The following is an 18,617-nucleotide window of genomic DNA, read 5'->3' on the forward strand; positions in this document are numbered from 1 at the left end:
GTTGCCCTTCTTGTTGTAGCCTTGTTGTGGTTATTATTATTGTTGTTGATGTCGTTCATTGTTGGATAGGACAGAAATATAGAGAGGAGGGGGAGAGAAAGACAGACACCTGCATACCTGCTTCACTGCCTGTGAAGCGGGGCTCAAACCTGGATCCTTACGCTGGTCCTTGCGCTTTGCACCACGTGCGCTTAACCCGCTGTGCTACCGCCCGACCCCCTACATTTCAATTTATTGACAATTAAATACCACCAACCCCACTTATTCTGTAGAATTAACACGTTAACATTTGGAGTATAAATATTGATTTTTTTGTATTAAAATATTGTCCATTTCTAAGTGCAACGATATGGAAGCATTTTTGCACTGACTTCAGTCTTCCTAGATTGGTCACTTCTTACTTTAGATGTGAAGAAGGTGGGAAGTATGGCCTAGTCAAACTTACTGGGTTATATATGAGATCCATCTCCAAGTAAATAACTCCTTTAAAAGCATGTTCCAGGTCTTTATTCTTCAATGCATAACAGTTTGGTTGTCCATCCCTAATCTGTCATAAATAGAAAATGAAACACAAACTTTCTATGTGGTTTAAACTTAGAACTCAAATGTTGGAGAAGCTGAGCATTCCAACACAAATAGAGCCATTTTAAATGGACCATAAATCAACTTCAAATTCTAAAGTACTGCTAAAGCCAATAAGATAAAGTAACCATCACCAGGCTGAAACTAATGCATTGACAGAAAATTAGTGGTCCAAATTATGACAGTCTACATAGGATTTTTCCCTTCAAGAAAAAATCCCCGACACATTTTTTTATTAAATAAATGAATATTTTTCAAAATTCTTCGTCTGTACTTCTCAAAATATTCCAGGCCATGGGAAAAAGGCAAAATTAGGAACCCATCACAAATCAGAAGGGATCCAGGAGATAAAATAGCTAAATATAACACAGTGCTTGAGTTGCATCCTAGAACAGAATACATTAAAATACATTAGTGGAAAAACTGGTGAGATCGAAATAAAAGCCAGAGTTCAGTTGATAGCAATACATATCATCCATTCTTTGGTTTTGACAAATGTACTATAACAATGTTAACATGAGGGGAAACCAGATGAGAGATAATGGGAACTCTGTTTTTTTTATGCCTTTTTCTCTAAAATTATTGCAAAGTAATTGCAGAAACATTCTTTAAACATGAATAAAGAGACTGTAAAACATGATCTCTGTTTCATATCTAAAACAATGCAAACTAAGTAAGGCAATCAACAAGGCAAAAGCCAGATTTAAAAAAATTCAGATATTAAAGTACCCAAAGTGCCAAAAAAATCTTCCAGATTCAAAAATAAACCAGTCTTGCACAGCCTCTATTGACCAGAAAGTCCCATCAGCCGCATATGCTTATCTACCTAAGAACCACAGTTTATAATGCATCTAAGAAGACACATACTGTATTATTTTGGAAACTGCTCAGTTGTCATTAAGGCATTTTTTTTATTCAATAATAGCAGTGCTTTCATTATACACAGCAGTGACATCCATATTGATTGCATTGCTGCCTTTTAAGAAGCATCCCTGATCGACTCTAACAAGGCATCAGCAAAACCCAAGATTACCAGCAGCTTTATTTGGAATCCTAATAATCAGAATTGGAAATAACATAGGGAATTCGAGGGCATGAAATCGGAGTCATATTTTAAATGACTATTGCTGTCACTCCAATCATTCAGCATAAGCGTTCTTAATAAACAATGGTGGAAATGAGTTGAATATGTCACGGGGGTAGCAGAGAAATTCCACTTTACAAGGGAGAGGTCACTTTCCTTCCCAGAGTCACCCCACCTCTCTCCCATTGAATAGGTTTTAAACAGAAAGATGGTTTTCCTGGCCAGTAGTTCAGCGGAAGAGGGTGCCCCCATAAAGACCTGCTTTCCTTCCTTGACGGTGTCCAAACAGGATTCGGTGCTTCCTCTTTTATTCAGTCTCACTTAATAACTTGTGGGTGTTAAAGTTGAAAGAAATAAATACAAAAACAGCATGACAATTTGCCAGCTGACTTGGATCCAACTTAGCTTTTCTTCAAACTCCCTCCCTCTCCCATCATTGTACTGTTATCTTAAAATTTCCATGATTTCTTAAAAGGTTTTTAAAGTCAGAAGAACAAGAGGTATGATAGCAAAAAAGAAACATTTTATAGTACAAGAGACTGGTTGTTCTCTTTTGATTTGGTAGATGACCTCTTCCTCTTTCTAAATGTCCTAGCATTCTCTGTGTCAGCAAAGCACAGACACTGCCTAGAACCCCAGAGTAACAGATATAATTAAGGATATTCATGCTTGGCCTTATAAGATGAAATTATCTTAAAATGTACTAGTGCCAAAGTTATAAAAATTTTCAAATGTATGGAAAAATACATAAAAAACTAAATATTCTTTGAATGTCCATAAATACCATAACCACTTTTCCTTAGATTGAAATTTAATAAGAATTGCCAGGTTTCCTTTCTTAGTTGTTACTAAGAGTTCACAGTCTTAAAAACATGCTTGAATATAAGTGTTCGAAATTCCTTGCCTATGTGCACTGTATTTGGTGGGGAACGTAAAGGATAAAGGAGAAAAGAAAGATACTACTTTATAATTAGAATATGTTTGGACTAAGAACAGATTACTGAATTTGAATATTTAGCACTACCATTACACAGTGAAATTCATCCAAAGAAACTATTTTAAAGATGTTTTCCTTTTCTGCAATCTTTATGTAGCTGAATTTTAACACAAAAATGTAGATTATATGGTCTATAGCATCCCCACTCTCCAAACACCTATAAAAGAGCAAGTTAATAATAGGAAATGGACAGTAAACATATTTTCTTATTACTTAACTTTAGAATCCTGAAAATTGTTTCTTTCAGTTTGTAATTTTAAAGTTTCTGTCATATAGGGCAATTAAAAAATCATGAAGAGAGAAAATTTAGAGGCAATTGTCTGTAGATACACTTCATCTTCTTAGGTACGAATCACTTCAAGGATAACCTAAGTGTGAGTTTGAGAGTTTTGCCTGCTAAGGCAGAAAGGAATGGCACGGCTTTCAATTATGACAAAAAAGGGGTTTTCTATGTCCATTTGTTGAGTTTTCCTGTGTGACATCTCAGAGGATTTCATCTCACTCAAGTCAGAGGATCACTGGATAATAACTAACATAATGGCTTTCACTTTAGTGTTGCAGGAAAACTCTTCGACTTAACTTCTCATACATCTTTGTATACTTCCTTCTTCACAGATGAAGAGTACAAAATGAGAAGGAACAGCTGGATGAGAATACCTCTGCCAGTCATTAATATAAATTAAATCTAGTTTGGAAGATCTGGAACGTGAACATAGTCAGGTCCCTTTAACTCATTTTAAGGAGCAGTATGATAGATCAAGAGCTTTTCTCAAGAACATGCTAGCAGTTCATGCCTAGTTATGTTATCCAATGAGTGAAAAGAATATGGGAATCCTGTGTTTGGAGCCAGAGGTCAAGTCACAGAGAAGATGATCTCGTTTAGATTTTAAACCGAGCTGAAGTCATCTTCAAATTGTTCTGTTTCTCTTTTTTATTTTTTTTTAATCTTTTAACATTTGTTTTTATTTATTTTATTTTTATTCAGGGATAATACAGCTAACAGGAAATACAATAGTTTGTACATGCATAACATTCCTCAGTTTTCCACATAACAATACTAGGTCTTTATTTTTATTTATTTATTATTGGATAGAGACAGAAAGAAATTGAAAGGGCAGGGGAGAGATACAGAGAGGGAGAGAGACAGAGAGACACCTGCAGCTCTGCTTCACCTCTTGTGAAGCTTACCCCCTGCAGGTGGGATCAGTGGTTTGAACCCAGGTCCTTCAGCACTATAATGTGTGTGCTTAACCAAGTGTATCACTGCCTGGTCCCTTGATCTGAGTTTTTCTATGTAAAAATTTTAAATCAATTTATATTCATTCATTCATTCATTCATTTCAATGAGAGATAAACAGAGAGAAAGACCAGAGTATCACTCAACTCTGATTTATGGTGGTGTCAGAGATTGAGCCTGGGACCTCAGAGCTTCAGACATTGTGCATTATGCATCTCCTCAGCCCTACTTACATGGTTTCAAATAGAGTAAATATGAAGTTAATTTGAGAAATTGAGAGGGAAGAGGGAGACAGAGATAGAGAGACATCTGCAGCACTACTTCACTGCTCCTAAATATTCCCCCCCTATAAATGGGGACAAGAGGCTTGAACTGGGGTCCTTGAGCGATACAGCTTGTACACTCTACCAGGTATGCCTCTGTCCAGCCCTAAATTATTTTATAATCAGTGTATTATAGCAGTTGAGTTGTGAGAATAAAGAAAAAAACATTTTTCCCATTTAAAAGTCTTTAGAGACAGCAAAATAGCCCACTTAGATAGTGTGCTGCTTTGCCATGTGTTCATCCAGTTTTACCCCACTGAATTGAAGCAAGTTTCAGTGTTGTGGTGTCTCTCTCTCGCCATATATGTCTTTCTCCCTTCCTCTCTGTATAAATAAATGTCTTAAAACAATTTTTATTTTACTATATGATTCATTAATGTATGGATCACCATTGATTTAATAGCAAAATTAATCAGAATAAGTATAAAGCTATTTTTTGGTTCAGGGAGAAAAGATACACATTTCAGATAAAAATTCAAAGAAAACAGTCATGTTGACCCCCTCTACCACCACCGCCACCATCGCCACCACCGCCACCACACACAACACACACTGATAGCTTTCCTATGAGAAAATGAAGGATCATTTGGATGTAAATAAGCACTGCTCTATTCAAGTCTTCATTCCACCCAAGAGGGAGAATACTGTGAAGACACCATGACCTACCAGTGTGTCCCTGCTGATACACATGTGGAGTGACTCTCTACACCACTGTTATGATGACTGAGTCCTGGCTGAGCAAGAAGACATTAAGTGCATTTCATCTGATAGCAATTTACATCCCTGTCTCCATGTGGAATCAGCTTTGTTTCAACAGTGGTAGTTACAAAACAGCATGAGGAATTAAAATGTCCACTTTCACAATGTTTCACTGTTTGCCTTGAAGGGATGTAAGCCACCAGCCAGCAGAGGCGAGGCAGCACCAAGCTCACTCCCCATCATCTCTTCTCCCTCCCAAACCTATCAATCCCATGGATGCCTGATTCCAAACCCAGATCTGACAGCAAAAAACCTCAATGTAGCTGGCATTTCTTATCCACTCCTAAGCCTGACATACAGATTAATTCTAAGAATTCTGTAAACAGTTATTTAAAAAAAAACAAATGCATTTTACACCTATTTTTCCATTGCCCAGTTGATTTGGTGTTATATTTACTTGCAAATACAAATGTTATCTGTTATACCTGGGCCATAAAAATACCTCATCCATTTTTATTTTGGATGAAGGAGAGTCTTTGTATTTTCCACTAATATCATTAGGATTGCAGTAAATCTATTTCTGTGGGAAAGATAAAAGCCTCAACAAATAACTGACTTACAAATTGGCCCACGTTAACTTCTATGTTTATAGAATTAATTTTCAGTAATGTAGAAAAACGAGGTCTTAAATTGTTTAAGTTTAGTTCTCTGTAAGAACTGTTTTATTTTTCAATCATTTATTGATATAACTTGGTCTATAGTATTATGTAGGCTTTAGGTATGCAGGATTATAAATCAAATTCTGTGTATACTGCATTATGTTGCCACTAAATGTCTGACTCCATAACAAACACACATATATAACTTTTCATATATATGTGTGTATATATATATATATTTGTATTTATCTTACAAAAATAAAATCACAGTGTTTCAAGTAAAATTTGAGACTCTAGAGTCCAAAGAATTGAGTTTATATTCTGCCTTTGCCTCAAACTGACTAGATAACTCTGGGAAAGATACATAGCTTCTCTGTTGCTCAGCTTCCTAAACTGAACAATGTTTAAAATGATAAATAAAGTGAAAAATGATATATGCCAGAGTTCTTGTGAAATATTCAGCAAAATACAGTAAGAATAATGGCAAGTACATAGAAGTGGCTTGTTAAATATCACCTATATCTTATTTTAACTCACATACTTTTCAATAATTAATATTTTACTTAAAAAAAAAACACCAGTGGGATAGCTCAGTTGGATAGAGTGCTGTGATGCACAAACCAGGTTTGTGCCCAACTCCCAACCCATTGAAGGGAGCATCAGTGTTGTGGACTCTATCTTCCCCTATCTAAAAACAAGCAAAGACAATATGGTAGCCTGAGTACTGCTCGGTGGTAAAGCACAGGACTTGCATTCAGTAAGTCCGGAGTTCGATTCTCAACACCATGTATGCCAGAGAATTGCTCCAGTTCTCTCATTCATATAATAGGATCTTTTAAAAGATGGCAAAGTGGCCCAACAAAGACAGCTCACCAAAGAGGATTTCTGCTTTGCCATGCAAGTATAACAAGGTTCAGGCCTTCCTCCTATGCGGGAAGCTTTGGTGCTGTGGTGTAATTTATATCCCCTTTCCCCCTGTCTTTCTCTTTCTGTCTAAAAAATTAGCCCAGAGGAGTAAAGTCCCAGTGATGGGTGGAAGAAAAAAAAGTTATGGGAAACAATGCTGCAAAGTAGTAGTCATTTTTAATAGACTTCAGTATGGAATGTTTTAAGTAACAACCCTAGTAAATTACTGAAATTGTTTCTTGTTTCTAAGAGTCACAGTTACTGATGACTTTACATATGGATATCTTTGAGCACACAGGACTGCACTCTAAAGGTAAATTCTTAGACTAAGACTTGCTGAGTCATATCATATGTTTAATTTTGCAGTTCTAGTAAATAGTCTCAATTTGTCCCTAAGATAAGAGTATTAATTAATATTCCTAGTCCCAATGAATGAAGTCTTCCATTTCTTGCAATTTGCCAACTCTATGACATTTTACTTAGTATAAAATAGCTTTCTAAGAATAAAATGATCTCAGAATGTTTTAATCTAGATATTTTTACAACAAATGAGACTGAACATGTTATTTTTCATGTTTATTAACAATGGACAAAGGGGGAATTATGAAACCAGCCTTGGATTCAATGCCCACATAACGGATTTATCAATAGTATTTGTGTGACCATGGCTTATTACTCTCAGCCCCACTCACTTCTAAAGTACAAACTTGGAAAATACTGTTCACAGTATTTTCATAATAAATTTTAATTCATTTATCAAGGTGCTGTCTACAAGGCTTATCCCAAGCCATACTCTAATAGAATTTGACAGGGTCTTTTTCCTATATTAATCATCAATGAGAGTGAAAAATCTTTACTATATATGTTGATCTGGTTATTAAAGTAATCTGATGGTTTAAATCTCTAAATCAAGGACAATAAAGATGACAGCTCACACTTTAAGTACTTACTGTGTGTGATTGTAACTAAACTATATGTAATCTTACAACAGTCCTCCCCACCCCCAAGTAGGTTTTATGACAATTATCTGTATTTCCTACAGAAGGAAATAGAGACAGAGAATGTAAGCAATTCATTTACAAGTATAGAGAGTTAAGGGAAAAGACAGCCACGTGGCCTGCCTTCATCTGTGTTCTTTATAATCTTGATCCAAACTGAGTAAATCACAAACTATTCATATGTTTATAAGCTAGCAGGATGTATGCTTTTATGAATGAAACTTTCTGCTAGATTGGCCCCGTCTTTTCCATCCTGATAAAAAAACAAAATCAATCTTCTGTGTTCATTTTACCCAGCTGCTTATATTATACTATTATTTTCTTATTCCTCTATTTGATGTCTTCTGTTTGTGGCAGTAATTTCCACTTTGGTCATGGTGACATCTTATGCTAGTTCTATCTCATTGCTATTTCTTTTGTTTGTTTGTTATTTTCTTATGACTTTCATGCTTTCTTAACAGCTTTACTTAGGGAATTTGTTTTGTTTGGTCTTTAACTCATCTTGTATACTGTTATTGAGTCTGTGATGTGCTTTACCCCATGGGTAAGCGGCCAAGTTTCCTAGGATTACTTATAAGTGTTATCATTTAGTTTCTCTCTTCCTTTTTGAAGTGACATGTCAAAATTTCTGTATACTAAATGATCCAGCTACTTAACTCTCTTTCATGACATGCAATACAGTTCTAGAACTTCTCATTGTTCTTAAACATTTTTCATGGGTTTTCCTGTTCTATGTTTTCTTGTCTGTTTTCTGGTAATATACACTTTGAAGCATTTTTATGTTTGTTTTGTTGATGTTTTTTGTTTTTTTTTTTTGCCAGAGCACTGCTTAGCTCTAGCATATGGTGGTATGGGGGATTGAATCCAGGACCTGGGGGCCTCAGGCATGAGAGTCTGTTTGCATAATCTTTATGCTATCTCTCCCACTTCGGTTTTAATGTTTTTTGAAATGTTATCTTATGTGGTATGACTTTGGTTTTTCTCTTAATTTCAGTCTAGTTTAAACATTACTGAACTTTTACTTTGATATTTTATTATTTTCTTTATATTTACAGAAAGCATCAGAGATCATCAGATAAAAAGTAGCTGCAAATGTTATATTAATTAAACTAGAACTAAAATGGCTAAATTTGACATAAAGGGCTTAATTACTGACTGCTCCTTTTTCTTTTGTCACTTTTAAAATATATCTTATTTATTTTGGATATAAATAAAATAATTTAGAAAGGAAGGGGAATAGAGATAGAGGGTCACGTGGTGGTATACTCGATTAAGTGCACATACTAAGTATAATGACTTGCTCAAGGATCCTGGGGTCAAGCCCACGCTCCCCACCTGCAAGGGGACACTTTCCCATATTAGAGAGCTACTCTCTTCCCTGATCCAGCTTTCTGGTCCTTTTTCCAGCCATGACATCATCTCCCCAGACAATAACTTAGATCCACCTGCATATCAGATTTCAGGCTCAGGGGAAAAAAGAAAAAGAAAAAAAAAAACTAGTATAGCCATAGGACCTTTGGAATTTAACTAAAATATGCGTACTAGCTATCTATAAAATGGAGAACCCCCAACTCTTCACCTGCACTATTCCAGACTTTAGGTTCATAAGTGGTCAACAATTTGTTTGGCTTTGTATGTTAACTCTTTTTTCAACCACCAGGTTCCAGATGTTAGCATGATGCCAACCAGACTTCCCTGGACAGACAACCCCACCAACGTGTCCTTGAGCTCTGCTTCCACAGAGCCCTTCCCCACTAGGGAAAAAGAGAGACAGGCTGGGAGTATGGATGGACCTGTCAATGCCCATGTTCAGTGGGGAAGCAATTACAGAAGCCAGACCTTCAATCTTCTGCATCCCACAATGACCTTGGGTCCATACTCCAAGAGAGTTAAAGTATAGGGAAGCTATCAGGGGAGCAGATGGGATACAGAGTTCTGGTGGTGTGAACTGTGTGGAGTTTTATCCCTCTTTTTTTTTTTTGTTTTTGCCCTTGTTGTTTTATTGTTGTAGTTAATATTGTTGTTGTTATTGATGTCTTCATTGTAGGATAGGACAGAGAGAAATGGAGAGAGGAGGGGGAGATAGAGAGGGAAGAGAAAGATAGACACCTGCAGACCGGCTTCACCGCTTGTGAACCGACTCCCCTGCAGGTGGGGAGCTGGAGGCTTGAACCGGGATCCTCTCGCTGGTCATTGTGCTTTGCGCCACCTGCGCTTAACCACTGCGCTACCACCCGACTCCCGAGTTTTACCCGTCTTATCCTATGGGTTAGTCAATGTGTTTCCTTCTTATAGATAAAAAGTTAAAAAAAATTTTTTTGAAGTTCAGAAGTTAGAAAAAAAATTAGTAAAGCCATGGGACCCTTGGAATATACCTACAACAGGCTTCCTCACTTCTTCCAGTATAAAGACCCCAAATTTCCTCTGATATATTTCTACCTTTAGGTTCCTGATTATTAAATAAATTATTCTGCTTTATATATTAGTGGTTTTCAGCCACCAAGTTGTTAATGCTTCCATGACACCAACCCAACTTCCCTCAGCAGATGACCTTACCAATGTGTCCTGGAACTCCACCTCTGAAAAGCCCTGCCCCACTAGGGAAAGATAGTAACAAGCTGGGGGTACAGATTGACCTGTCAACACCCATGTCCAGCAGAGAAGCAATTACAGAAGCCAGACCTTCCACCTTCTGCTCCCCATAAAGATTTTTAGTCCATACTCCCAGAGGAATAAAGAATAGTGGAACTTCTAAATGAGGGGAGGGAATATGGAACTCTGGAGGTGAGAATTATACCTCTTATACCACAATCTTGTCAATCATTATTAAATCAGTAAATTTTTTTTTAACAATACCCAACAGAGCTAGTGGTGGAACTCCCAGCAAAGCACACACATCACCATGCACAAAGACTGGATTCAAGTTCCTGATCCCCACCTGTGGAGTGGGGCTGGGGGTAGGTACTTCATAAACAGTGGAGAGATGCTGCAGGTGTCTCTCTCTTTCTCTTTCCCTCTCAATTTTTTTTTTTATTTCTTACCCTCTATCAGAAAGAAAAAAAATCAACAAGTAAATAAATAAGATTGCTAGGAATGGTGAGGTCATTGTGCACGGAAAAAAATAACAGTAACAGTGTAGTTAAGGAAAGTTATGTACTCAAAATATCTTACTGTGGGTTATGTTTTGTATTATGGTTGACTATGGATAATAGAAATAAAACACACAAACACACAGAGACAAAATCAGACGCGGGAGTATTGTACTTCTGAAAGATTATGTTCACCATTTTAAGATAGTGTCCATCAATTACTAACTTGACTATACTGGTTTTTCATTATCAATAATATATGCTGAATTTTATTAAGTGCCTTTCCCACATCCATTGAAATTGTTGGATTATTTTTCTCATTTAAGTACTCAATAATATGTTACACAACTGTGTTTCAGAATGTACTAGGTCAAGATTTCTTGTGTCACAAGAAAGCCATGTCGCTTCCTTTCTTAAGTAAAGTTTCTGTTTTTTAAAAATTTTTTTAAATTATTTTTATTTGATAGACAGCCAGGTATCAAGAGAGGAGAGGGAGATAGAGAGAGGAAGAGAGACATAGAGACATCTACAGACCTGCTTTACCACTTGTGAAGCTTTCCTCCTGCATGTGGGAATTGGGGACTTGAACTTGGGTCCTTGTACACTACAATTTGTGCAATTATCCAGGTGTGCCACTGCCCAGATCCCTGCTATCTTCTTAGTTTAGTAGGGGAAGGACGTAGAGAAGGTGCTCACTAAGGCAGTATGGTGTCCTCTTAGGAACTCAGGCACTAATGAAACTCCTGTTAATTCAAATCCAATCCCTATCATTTACCAGCTACTGAATCCATTCTGTACCTGTTTTCTCTTTTTTTCATGATAATAAAGTAATCCCAATCAGGTTATGAGAGAATAATGTAGTTTACCTTAAGTGCACAATACAGATTCTGTTCATTAAGCTTTACTCAATAGCTATTAAATAAAATAAAAAACTCTAGATATAAATTTTTCAGAATAAAAATGTTATTGATTTGCTACTAGTTTACTAAGCTATACAAATTTTGAGAGCAGTTTCAACCTCTAGATTTTAAAGCATATGCTCTAAATAAGTGAGCATTAGTTGAAAAATCAGACAACTGATGAACTAACAATTTTCCGATAACAGATAATGTGAGTCCTGGCATTTTTCCCATCATATTTTTATCCATACTTTGCATAGGGAATCCACTGAATTACACAGTGTATGCCATAGTGGATCTCAGAATGTCAGGACAGGTCCAGAGATCTACTGCAAGATCAATTGCAAGAGTCCTTGGCGTTGGTGTATTATGCCACACCCCATACCAAACACCTATTCTTTTTTTTTCTTTTAAATATTTATTTCTTTCCTTTTGTTGCCCTTGTTATTTTATTATTGTAGTTACTGATACCATTGTTGTTGGATAGGACAGAGAGAAACGGAGAGAAGAGGGGAAGACAGGGAAGAGGAGAGAAAGATAGACACCTGCAGACCTGCTTCACCGTCTGTGAAGTGACTCCCCTGCAGGTGGGGAGCCAGGGACTCGAACCAGGATCTTTACACTGAACTGCTGAACATACTGCATATTGCTTTTCTTGGGGTGAAGGGCGGGGAGAGGAGGGAAAATGACAGAAAAGGGAGGCAGGAAAAGGGGGGCTATCTATTGCCCTCCACAACCAAAATATACGGTCTAGGAGAGGAAGGTACTTCTCTGCCATTAGTGTTAGATCATTAGCTCCCGCAGCAAGGCCTAGCACAAAGTGCACCATGGGCAAATGTTTATCAAATAAACAACTATAGGACTTAGTGAGTACAAGGGGCCGGGTGGTGGGCATCTGGTTGAGGGCACGTATTATAATGCTAAAGGACATGGGTTCGAGCCCCTGGACCCCACCTGCAGGGGGAAAGCTTTGTGATTGGTGAAGCAGTGCTGCAGGTGTCTGTTTCTCTACCTCTCTATCACACCCTTTCCTCTTGATTTCTGGCTGTCTCTACCAAATATATAAAGATAATTTTTAAAATATTTTTTAAAAAGACAGAGTAAGCATGACAAAAGCTCCCAGGACTTGCCTTCCAGAGGCACCAGGTTTGATTTTTCAGTAACACTGACAGACCTGAGTAGTGTTCTGGTAAAATTTTTAAATAATAACAACAACAATAATAAATACATACATCCAAGGCATCTTATTGCTAACCTAACAACAGCTAGAGGGTTGGGGTGAAGTCTTTCACAAATCATTCTGTCTTGAATGTTGAAAGATAAATTTGAAAGTGCATTACTTCTGTTCAGAGGCTCTCCATTAGACATGACTATGACCCTTTGGGACACTGAATGAAGTCTGCAAATATCTTCTGTCATCTAGTGGGCAGAGGTCAGAGATGATACTAAATGCCCCACAAAATAACACAGAATATCTTCCTCCATAAAGAATGATACCCCGAAGTGTCAATAGTACTGAAGCTGAGCCTAAGGAAGTTTCTTGAATCTAATTCAACAGCACATACACAATGTACATTATATGGAGGAGGGGAGACCAACATGTTGATATTATAGAAAGATCAAATATGGGGCCAGGTGGTGGCACACTAGGTTGCATGCACACGTTAAAGTGCTGAAGAACCCAGGTTCAAACCCCTGGTCTCCACCTACAGGGGGAAAGCATCATAAGTGGTGAAGCATGCTGCAGGTGTCTCTGTCTATTTCCCTCTTTATCTCCCCTCCCCTCTCAATTTCTCTCTGTCTCTATCCTGTAATAAATAAATAAATAAATAAAAGATTAAAAAAAGAAAAATCAAATACACAAAATTCTTATACTCAAAATAAAGTTTAAAAAGATACTGGGTAGTGTTCAGGCATCAAGGACTAAAATATGCAACAATGGATTTATCTATGCAGATCAGAGGAGAGATGTTCAAAAGAGAAAAAAAGTGAATGAGGGAGATAATTGTAAAAAATAACCATTGTTTCTTATTCCCTTAGACTCCTTTGTTAAGTAACGCTTGTGTTCTTTGTACATATATTCTTTGAGGAATAACTGACAAAGATTTAATAAAAAAAGGGGTGTGTCCCAAATTACCATCTCCTCTTCTCTAGCCAGCCAGGCCGCTGTGGAAAGCTCTGAGCATTTGGTAGGGGCAGGCTCTACTGAGTAACAGCTGCTCAATTCTCTCTTCAAGGAACATCAAGGATATGAGAACTCGGGGAGAGATTAACCAAGTGATCAAACCAGCAACGACACTGAGAGGAATGGTGTCCCTACTCTGTAAACATCATGTGAGCTGATCTCATCTCCTGGTTCAATTATAGGCACTTTCATCCTCAAAAACACATAGCAGCTTTGGAAAAAAAAATGGGAAGGAATAAATGAAAGTTTACTGACTGGTAAGGCCATAATAATCCCACAACAAATTACACTAGTTTTTGGAAGAGGAACTGAAATTCTGTCATATAGAAGCATATACATCTGATCCTAACATTAATGAACAATTAGAAAAATTCAGACCACAGTTTTCTATTTTTCCTAATCTATGGATACTACTTGCTGCTGCTGCTGCTTCTGAGCTTTGTAGGGTCCCCCCCCCATTCAGTTCTTGATTCACTCTGGCATTTTACCTTTTAACTGGATTACTAGAAATAGATTTCCTTTTTCAAGAGAGAGGTCTTTGCTTTCTTCCACAAAACATTGCTTTGAGATTTAATGAAAACATGGCTACTAAAAAAAGACCAAAAGAACTGTTAAGTGGTCTTTAGTAGAACACAGAACAAACATGCAGTTCCCAGCAATTAATCTTTGAAGAGATGGGTGGCAAGAAATACGCATTATATACATTATATATATATATTTTTTCTATTAAACTATATATATATATAGTTTAATAGTTTAACATTAAACTATATATAATATATAATATATATTATATATTAATATATAATATATATTATATATAATGTTAAACTATATATATATATAGTTTAATAGAAAAAATAAATAACGAAGCACAAGGATCCCTGTTCAAGCCCCTGGCTTCCCACCTGCAGGGGTGTTGCTTCACAAGTGGTGAAGCAGGACTGTAGGTGTCTCTCTCTCTCTCAAAAAAAAAATAAATATATATATATTCCCCTCCCCTCTCAATTTTTCTCTGTCCTATCTGAAAAAATAATTAAAAAGTGGTCATAGGAGCAGTGGATCCATAGTGCAAGCACTGAGCCCCAGATAACACTGGAGGCAAAAAAAAAAGAAAAGAAAAAAGAAGTATATATTTAATATTTTAAATATAAAAACCAAGAAGAAACTCCCATGTGAATATGGCATGACTGAGGATGAATAACTGGTCAGAAAGTTTTGGTTGGCTAAGTCATTATTACAAGGCACACAGAAAAAAATTGTTACTTTTCATCTGAAAGGATTAATATATATTGAATAAAAATAAAAGTTGTTTCTGCATATAGCTAGGAAGATTTTCCCCCTTCCACATTGGCAAAGATAAAATAATTCTAACCATAGAAACTTAGAACTATAAATTGACTTATGACCCACTTATTCACAAAAGAGACTTACAGACAGCAAGGGAATGGCAACTTTTCCAAGAAAATCAGGGGGTTTGTCTCCATCTTCATCAAACACTGTCACTTCCAAAACATCATGGACATCTTTAATAGGACTGAAACAAGAAACATCCCACAGATCATATAGAAAAACACACAAGTGAAGTCTGTTCAGTGAAGATCTGAAAACACAGTTTAACTAATTAAGTCTGTGAGTCCTGAGAGTATAAAACTACCATTTAATTAAATTCTAAAAATTAAATCAAACTGACTGTATTCCCAAACCTTCCATCATGGAAGATTCAGACATCCCTATGAAGAAAGAAAGAAGAGGGAAAAAAAAAAAAAAAGAAAAAGAAAGTCAACTTTTCTACCATGACACTTCCCATGCATACCTGCACTTGAGAGTAAGTTTGTTAAAGAGACAGTATGAAGAAAGAGAACAGGAGACAGAAAAGGGAAGGCAAAAAGACAGTGGGTGCATAGTAAGTTCCGAAGTAGCAAGAGCCCAGATAAAATTTTCATTACTATACGTTAATGAAGAGTCCCTTTAAAAAAGAAAACTTGATCATAATGACTATTCTATGAGATCTGTGAAAAGCTTTCCATTAACAAAATATTAAAAACCTGTCAAGAAATTATCTCAATATGTTAGAGCAGAATTTGCAAGCCTGAAGTTCCAGGTACAATTCCCAGTGCCACCATAAACCAGGGTTGAGTAGAAGTTTGGCCTATCTTTTTGTCTCTCATAAAAATACAAAATAAGGAGGGCAGGAAGTAGTGGACTGAGTTAAGCGCACATGGTGTGAAGCACAAGGACTGGCATAAGGATCCGGTTCAAGCTTCCGGCTACCCAGCTGCAGGGGGGTTGCTTCTAAGCTGTGAAGCAGGTCTGCAGGTGTCTCTTTCTCCCCCCTCTGTCTTCCCCTCCTTTCTTGAATTCTCTCTGTCATATGCAACAACAATAACAGAAATAACAACAACAACAAGGGCAACAAAAAAATGGGGAAAATGACCTCCAGGACCAGTGGATTTGTGGTGCAGGCACTGAACCCCAACAATACCCCTGGAGGCAATAATAATAATAATACAAAATAAACAAATAGCAAATTAGTAAATAAACGTGGTATTGATGTTTAGGAACATTTTTGTGTGTAGGCCAGAAGCTAAATATCAACAACAATGAAAAACAGGCCCAGCAAAATAGCTCACTTGTATAGTGCACTGCTTTGCCATTCAGGAAACCAGGGCTTGAGTCAGACTCCTTCCCACTACACTGAAGGAATCTTCAGTATTTTGTTTTTTCTGCCCATTTCTTTCCCTCTTCTTCTCCCTCCCCACCTTTCCCTCTGTCTCTTCTAAAAACCAGAAAAGAAGAAGGACGATGAAAAATGGAACCATTAACTAAAGACTTGGGTGGAACAAAAAGACTTTTATGGATTGCAATTTGCAAACCCGCTTAGCCAATTCAATCTACTTCTCAGAGACACTTGGGAGCTCTTTACTCAGGATGTAAACTCCAAACAAAATGAACGTTAGGGGGGCTGAGTGGTGGGCATCCTCAGGTTCAAGCCGCTGCTCCCCACCTGCAAGGGGAAAGCTTCACTTTGCTATGAAGCAGGTCTGCAGGTGTGCATCTTTCTCTATATCTTCCCACACCTCTAAATTTCGCTCTATGCTATCAATAGAAAGAAATAATTATAAAAGGAAAAAATGGCCACTGGGAGTGGTGGATTCTCAGTGCCAGCACCAAGATTCAATGATAACCCTGGTGGCAATAATTGAAGAAAAAAATGAACTTTGTCCTTTCATCTGTAATCACAGATATAATATTTATTTAGTTTTACTATAGCAGTATACAACCATTTCACCCAAACACAACAGAAGGCTCCATGGAATATCAGAGGTCTCAGAATCAAAGCAAACTCCAATACTTGAGTTTGAATGTATAGACATCACTGCAGAGAAGATAAATTAGAGTACAAGGTATCTTTGACAAATCATTTTCTAAAGGACTCTGACAGAATACGAGCCTTAAAGACATTATTAAAATAATTTTGCAATTTACAAACTCTTGAAATTTAAGGCAGGAATTCATATACAATCTCCTTTAACTCAAATGAGTATTTCTGGGCGTACACCCATTACCATACATTAGGACATGCCTCCTGCAAAAAGAAAGGAAGCCCCATCACTGGTAGTCTTTCTTTATCTCTCCCTCTCAATTGCTCTCTGTCTCTATCAGGAAAATGAAAGAAAGAAAGAAAGAAAGAAAGAAAGAAAGAAAGAAAGAAAGAAAGAAAGAAAGAAAGAAAGGAAAAGAAAAGAAAGAGGGAGGGAGGGAGGGAGCGAAGGAAGGAAGGAAGGAAGGAAGGAAGGAAGGAAAGAAAAGAAAAGAAAAGAAAAGAAAAGAAAAGAAAAGAAAAGAAAAGAAAAGAAAAGAAAAGAAAAGAAAAGAAAAGAGGGGCAAACATGGCCACCAGGAGTGGTGGAGTTGTCATGCAGATACTATGGCCCAGTAATAACCCTGGTGGCAAAAAGAAAAAAAAAAGTATAGATATATGGAAGCTTCCACCTACTACTCAGATTTATCTAATCACTAAAAGATACCTTACAAAAGCTTCCTGAAAATTCCCTTGCAGGACCAAATGGTCTCTTCTTTCTATTATTAACACCATAGTCTATAAAATAAAAGGATAAAAGGTTTTCAGGAGGAAAAAACAATAAAATTCATTCTTTGCACATAAAACTGGACAAAAAGTTTCACTCAAGGGTCCCAGCTTGCCCCAAACATATCAGATATAATTGCCCTCTAAGTTAAAGCTCTGTCTTGATGATGTAGAGACTAAAGCACTTACAATGTAAAAACTTTGTTCCACTCAGGGTTGAGGTTCTTGTAAATGGTGTGTGTCTGAAGTCGGTCATTGCCTAACTCCAACAAGCAAAAAGGATCACTCTTCCCTGAAAAGAGAACGCATAGACAGTAGTCAATGACATATGCATCTACTTGGTACAAGACAAATGATTCTCACAAATAACAGGAGCAAAGTGCTCTTATAACAATCAGACCGTGCTTGCTGACGGAACAGAGGACAGCCTCTTGCCAGCACAACCTACTGAAGTCCTGCATTGCAATCCAGATAGTAACAGAGATGAGAGGCACTAGAACTGTAGCAGACAAGTGGCCCTGGAGCAAGACAGGCAGAGCAGTAGGGGAGGTGGTACAGTGACAGAGCCCTGGACGTCCATGGTGAGCCCCAAGTCTGATTCCAGGACCACATAAGCCATAGTGATGCTCACTTTCCCCATTCTCTTTCATTCATAAATAAATAAACTTTTAAAAAATGAAATAAGAAATAACACAGGTTACACTACTCAGGTTTCATCACAGTGGTTCTTCTTATAAACAGAGAATGTAAACTTACCACACAGTCCAGTCCAGAACCATAACTGTATTTTCTCTTCAGTACACCTGCATGCCTCCCTCTCTCAACTTATTTTTATTGCTGCCAGGGTTATCACGGGGGCTCAGTGCCTG

General features: G+C 37.2%; 1 protein-coding gene across 6 annotated transcripts in view; it reads right to left on the reverse strand.

Moving 5' to 3' along the window:
• Positions 1-18,617, reverse strand: part of MCTP2 (multiple C2 and transmembrane domain containing 2) — a 228,140-nt gene that overhangs the window by 77,423 nt on the left and 132,100 nt on the right. For all 6 annotated transcript variants that reach the window (XR_009546603.1, XM_060179344.1, XM_007518040.3 and 3 more), the window contains 3 exons: positions 17,938-18,040; positions 15,093-15,195; positions 446-547 (listed from right to left, as the gene is read on the reverse strand). Coding sequence is in view for 5 of the 6 variants with exons in the window: in XM_060179344.1 (XP_060035327.1) it covers positions 446-547; positions 15,093-15,195; positions 17,938-18,040 (308 nt within the window). In the remaining variant the exon portion in view is untranslated. The remainder of the gene's footprint in view (positions 1-445; positions 548-15,092; positions 15,196-17,937; positions 18,041-18,617) is intronic.

Source organism: Erinaceus europaeus, chromosome 20, assembly GCF_950295315.1.
Source record: "Erinaceus europaeus chromosome 20, mEriEur2.1, whole genome shotgun sequence".
Taxonomy (NCBI): Eukaryota; Metazoa; Chordata; class Mammalia; order Eulipotyphla; family Erinaceidae; genus Erinaceus; species Erinaceus europaeus.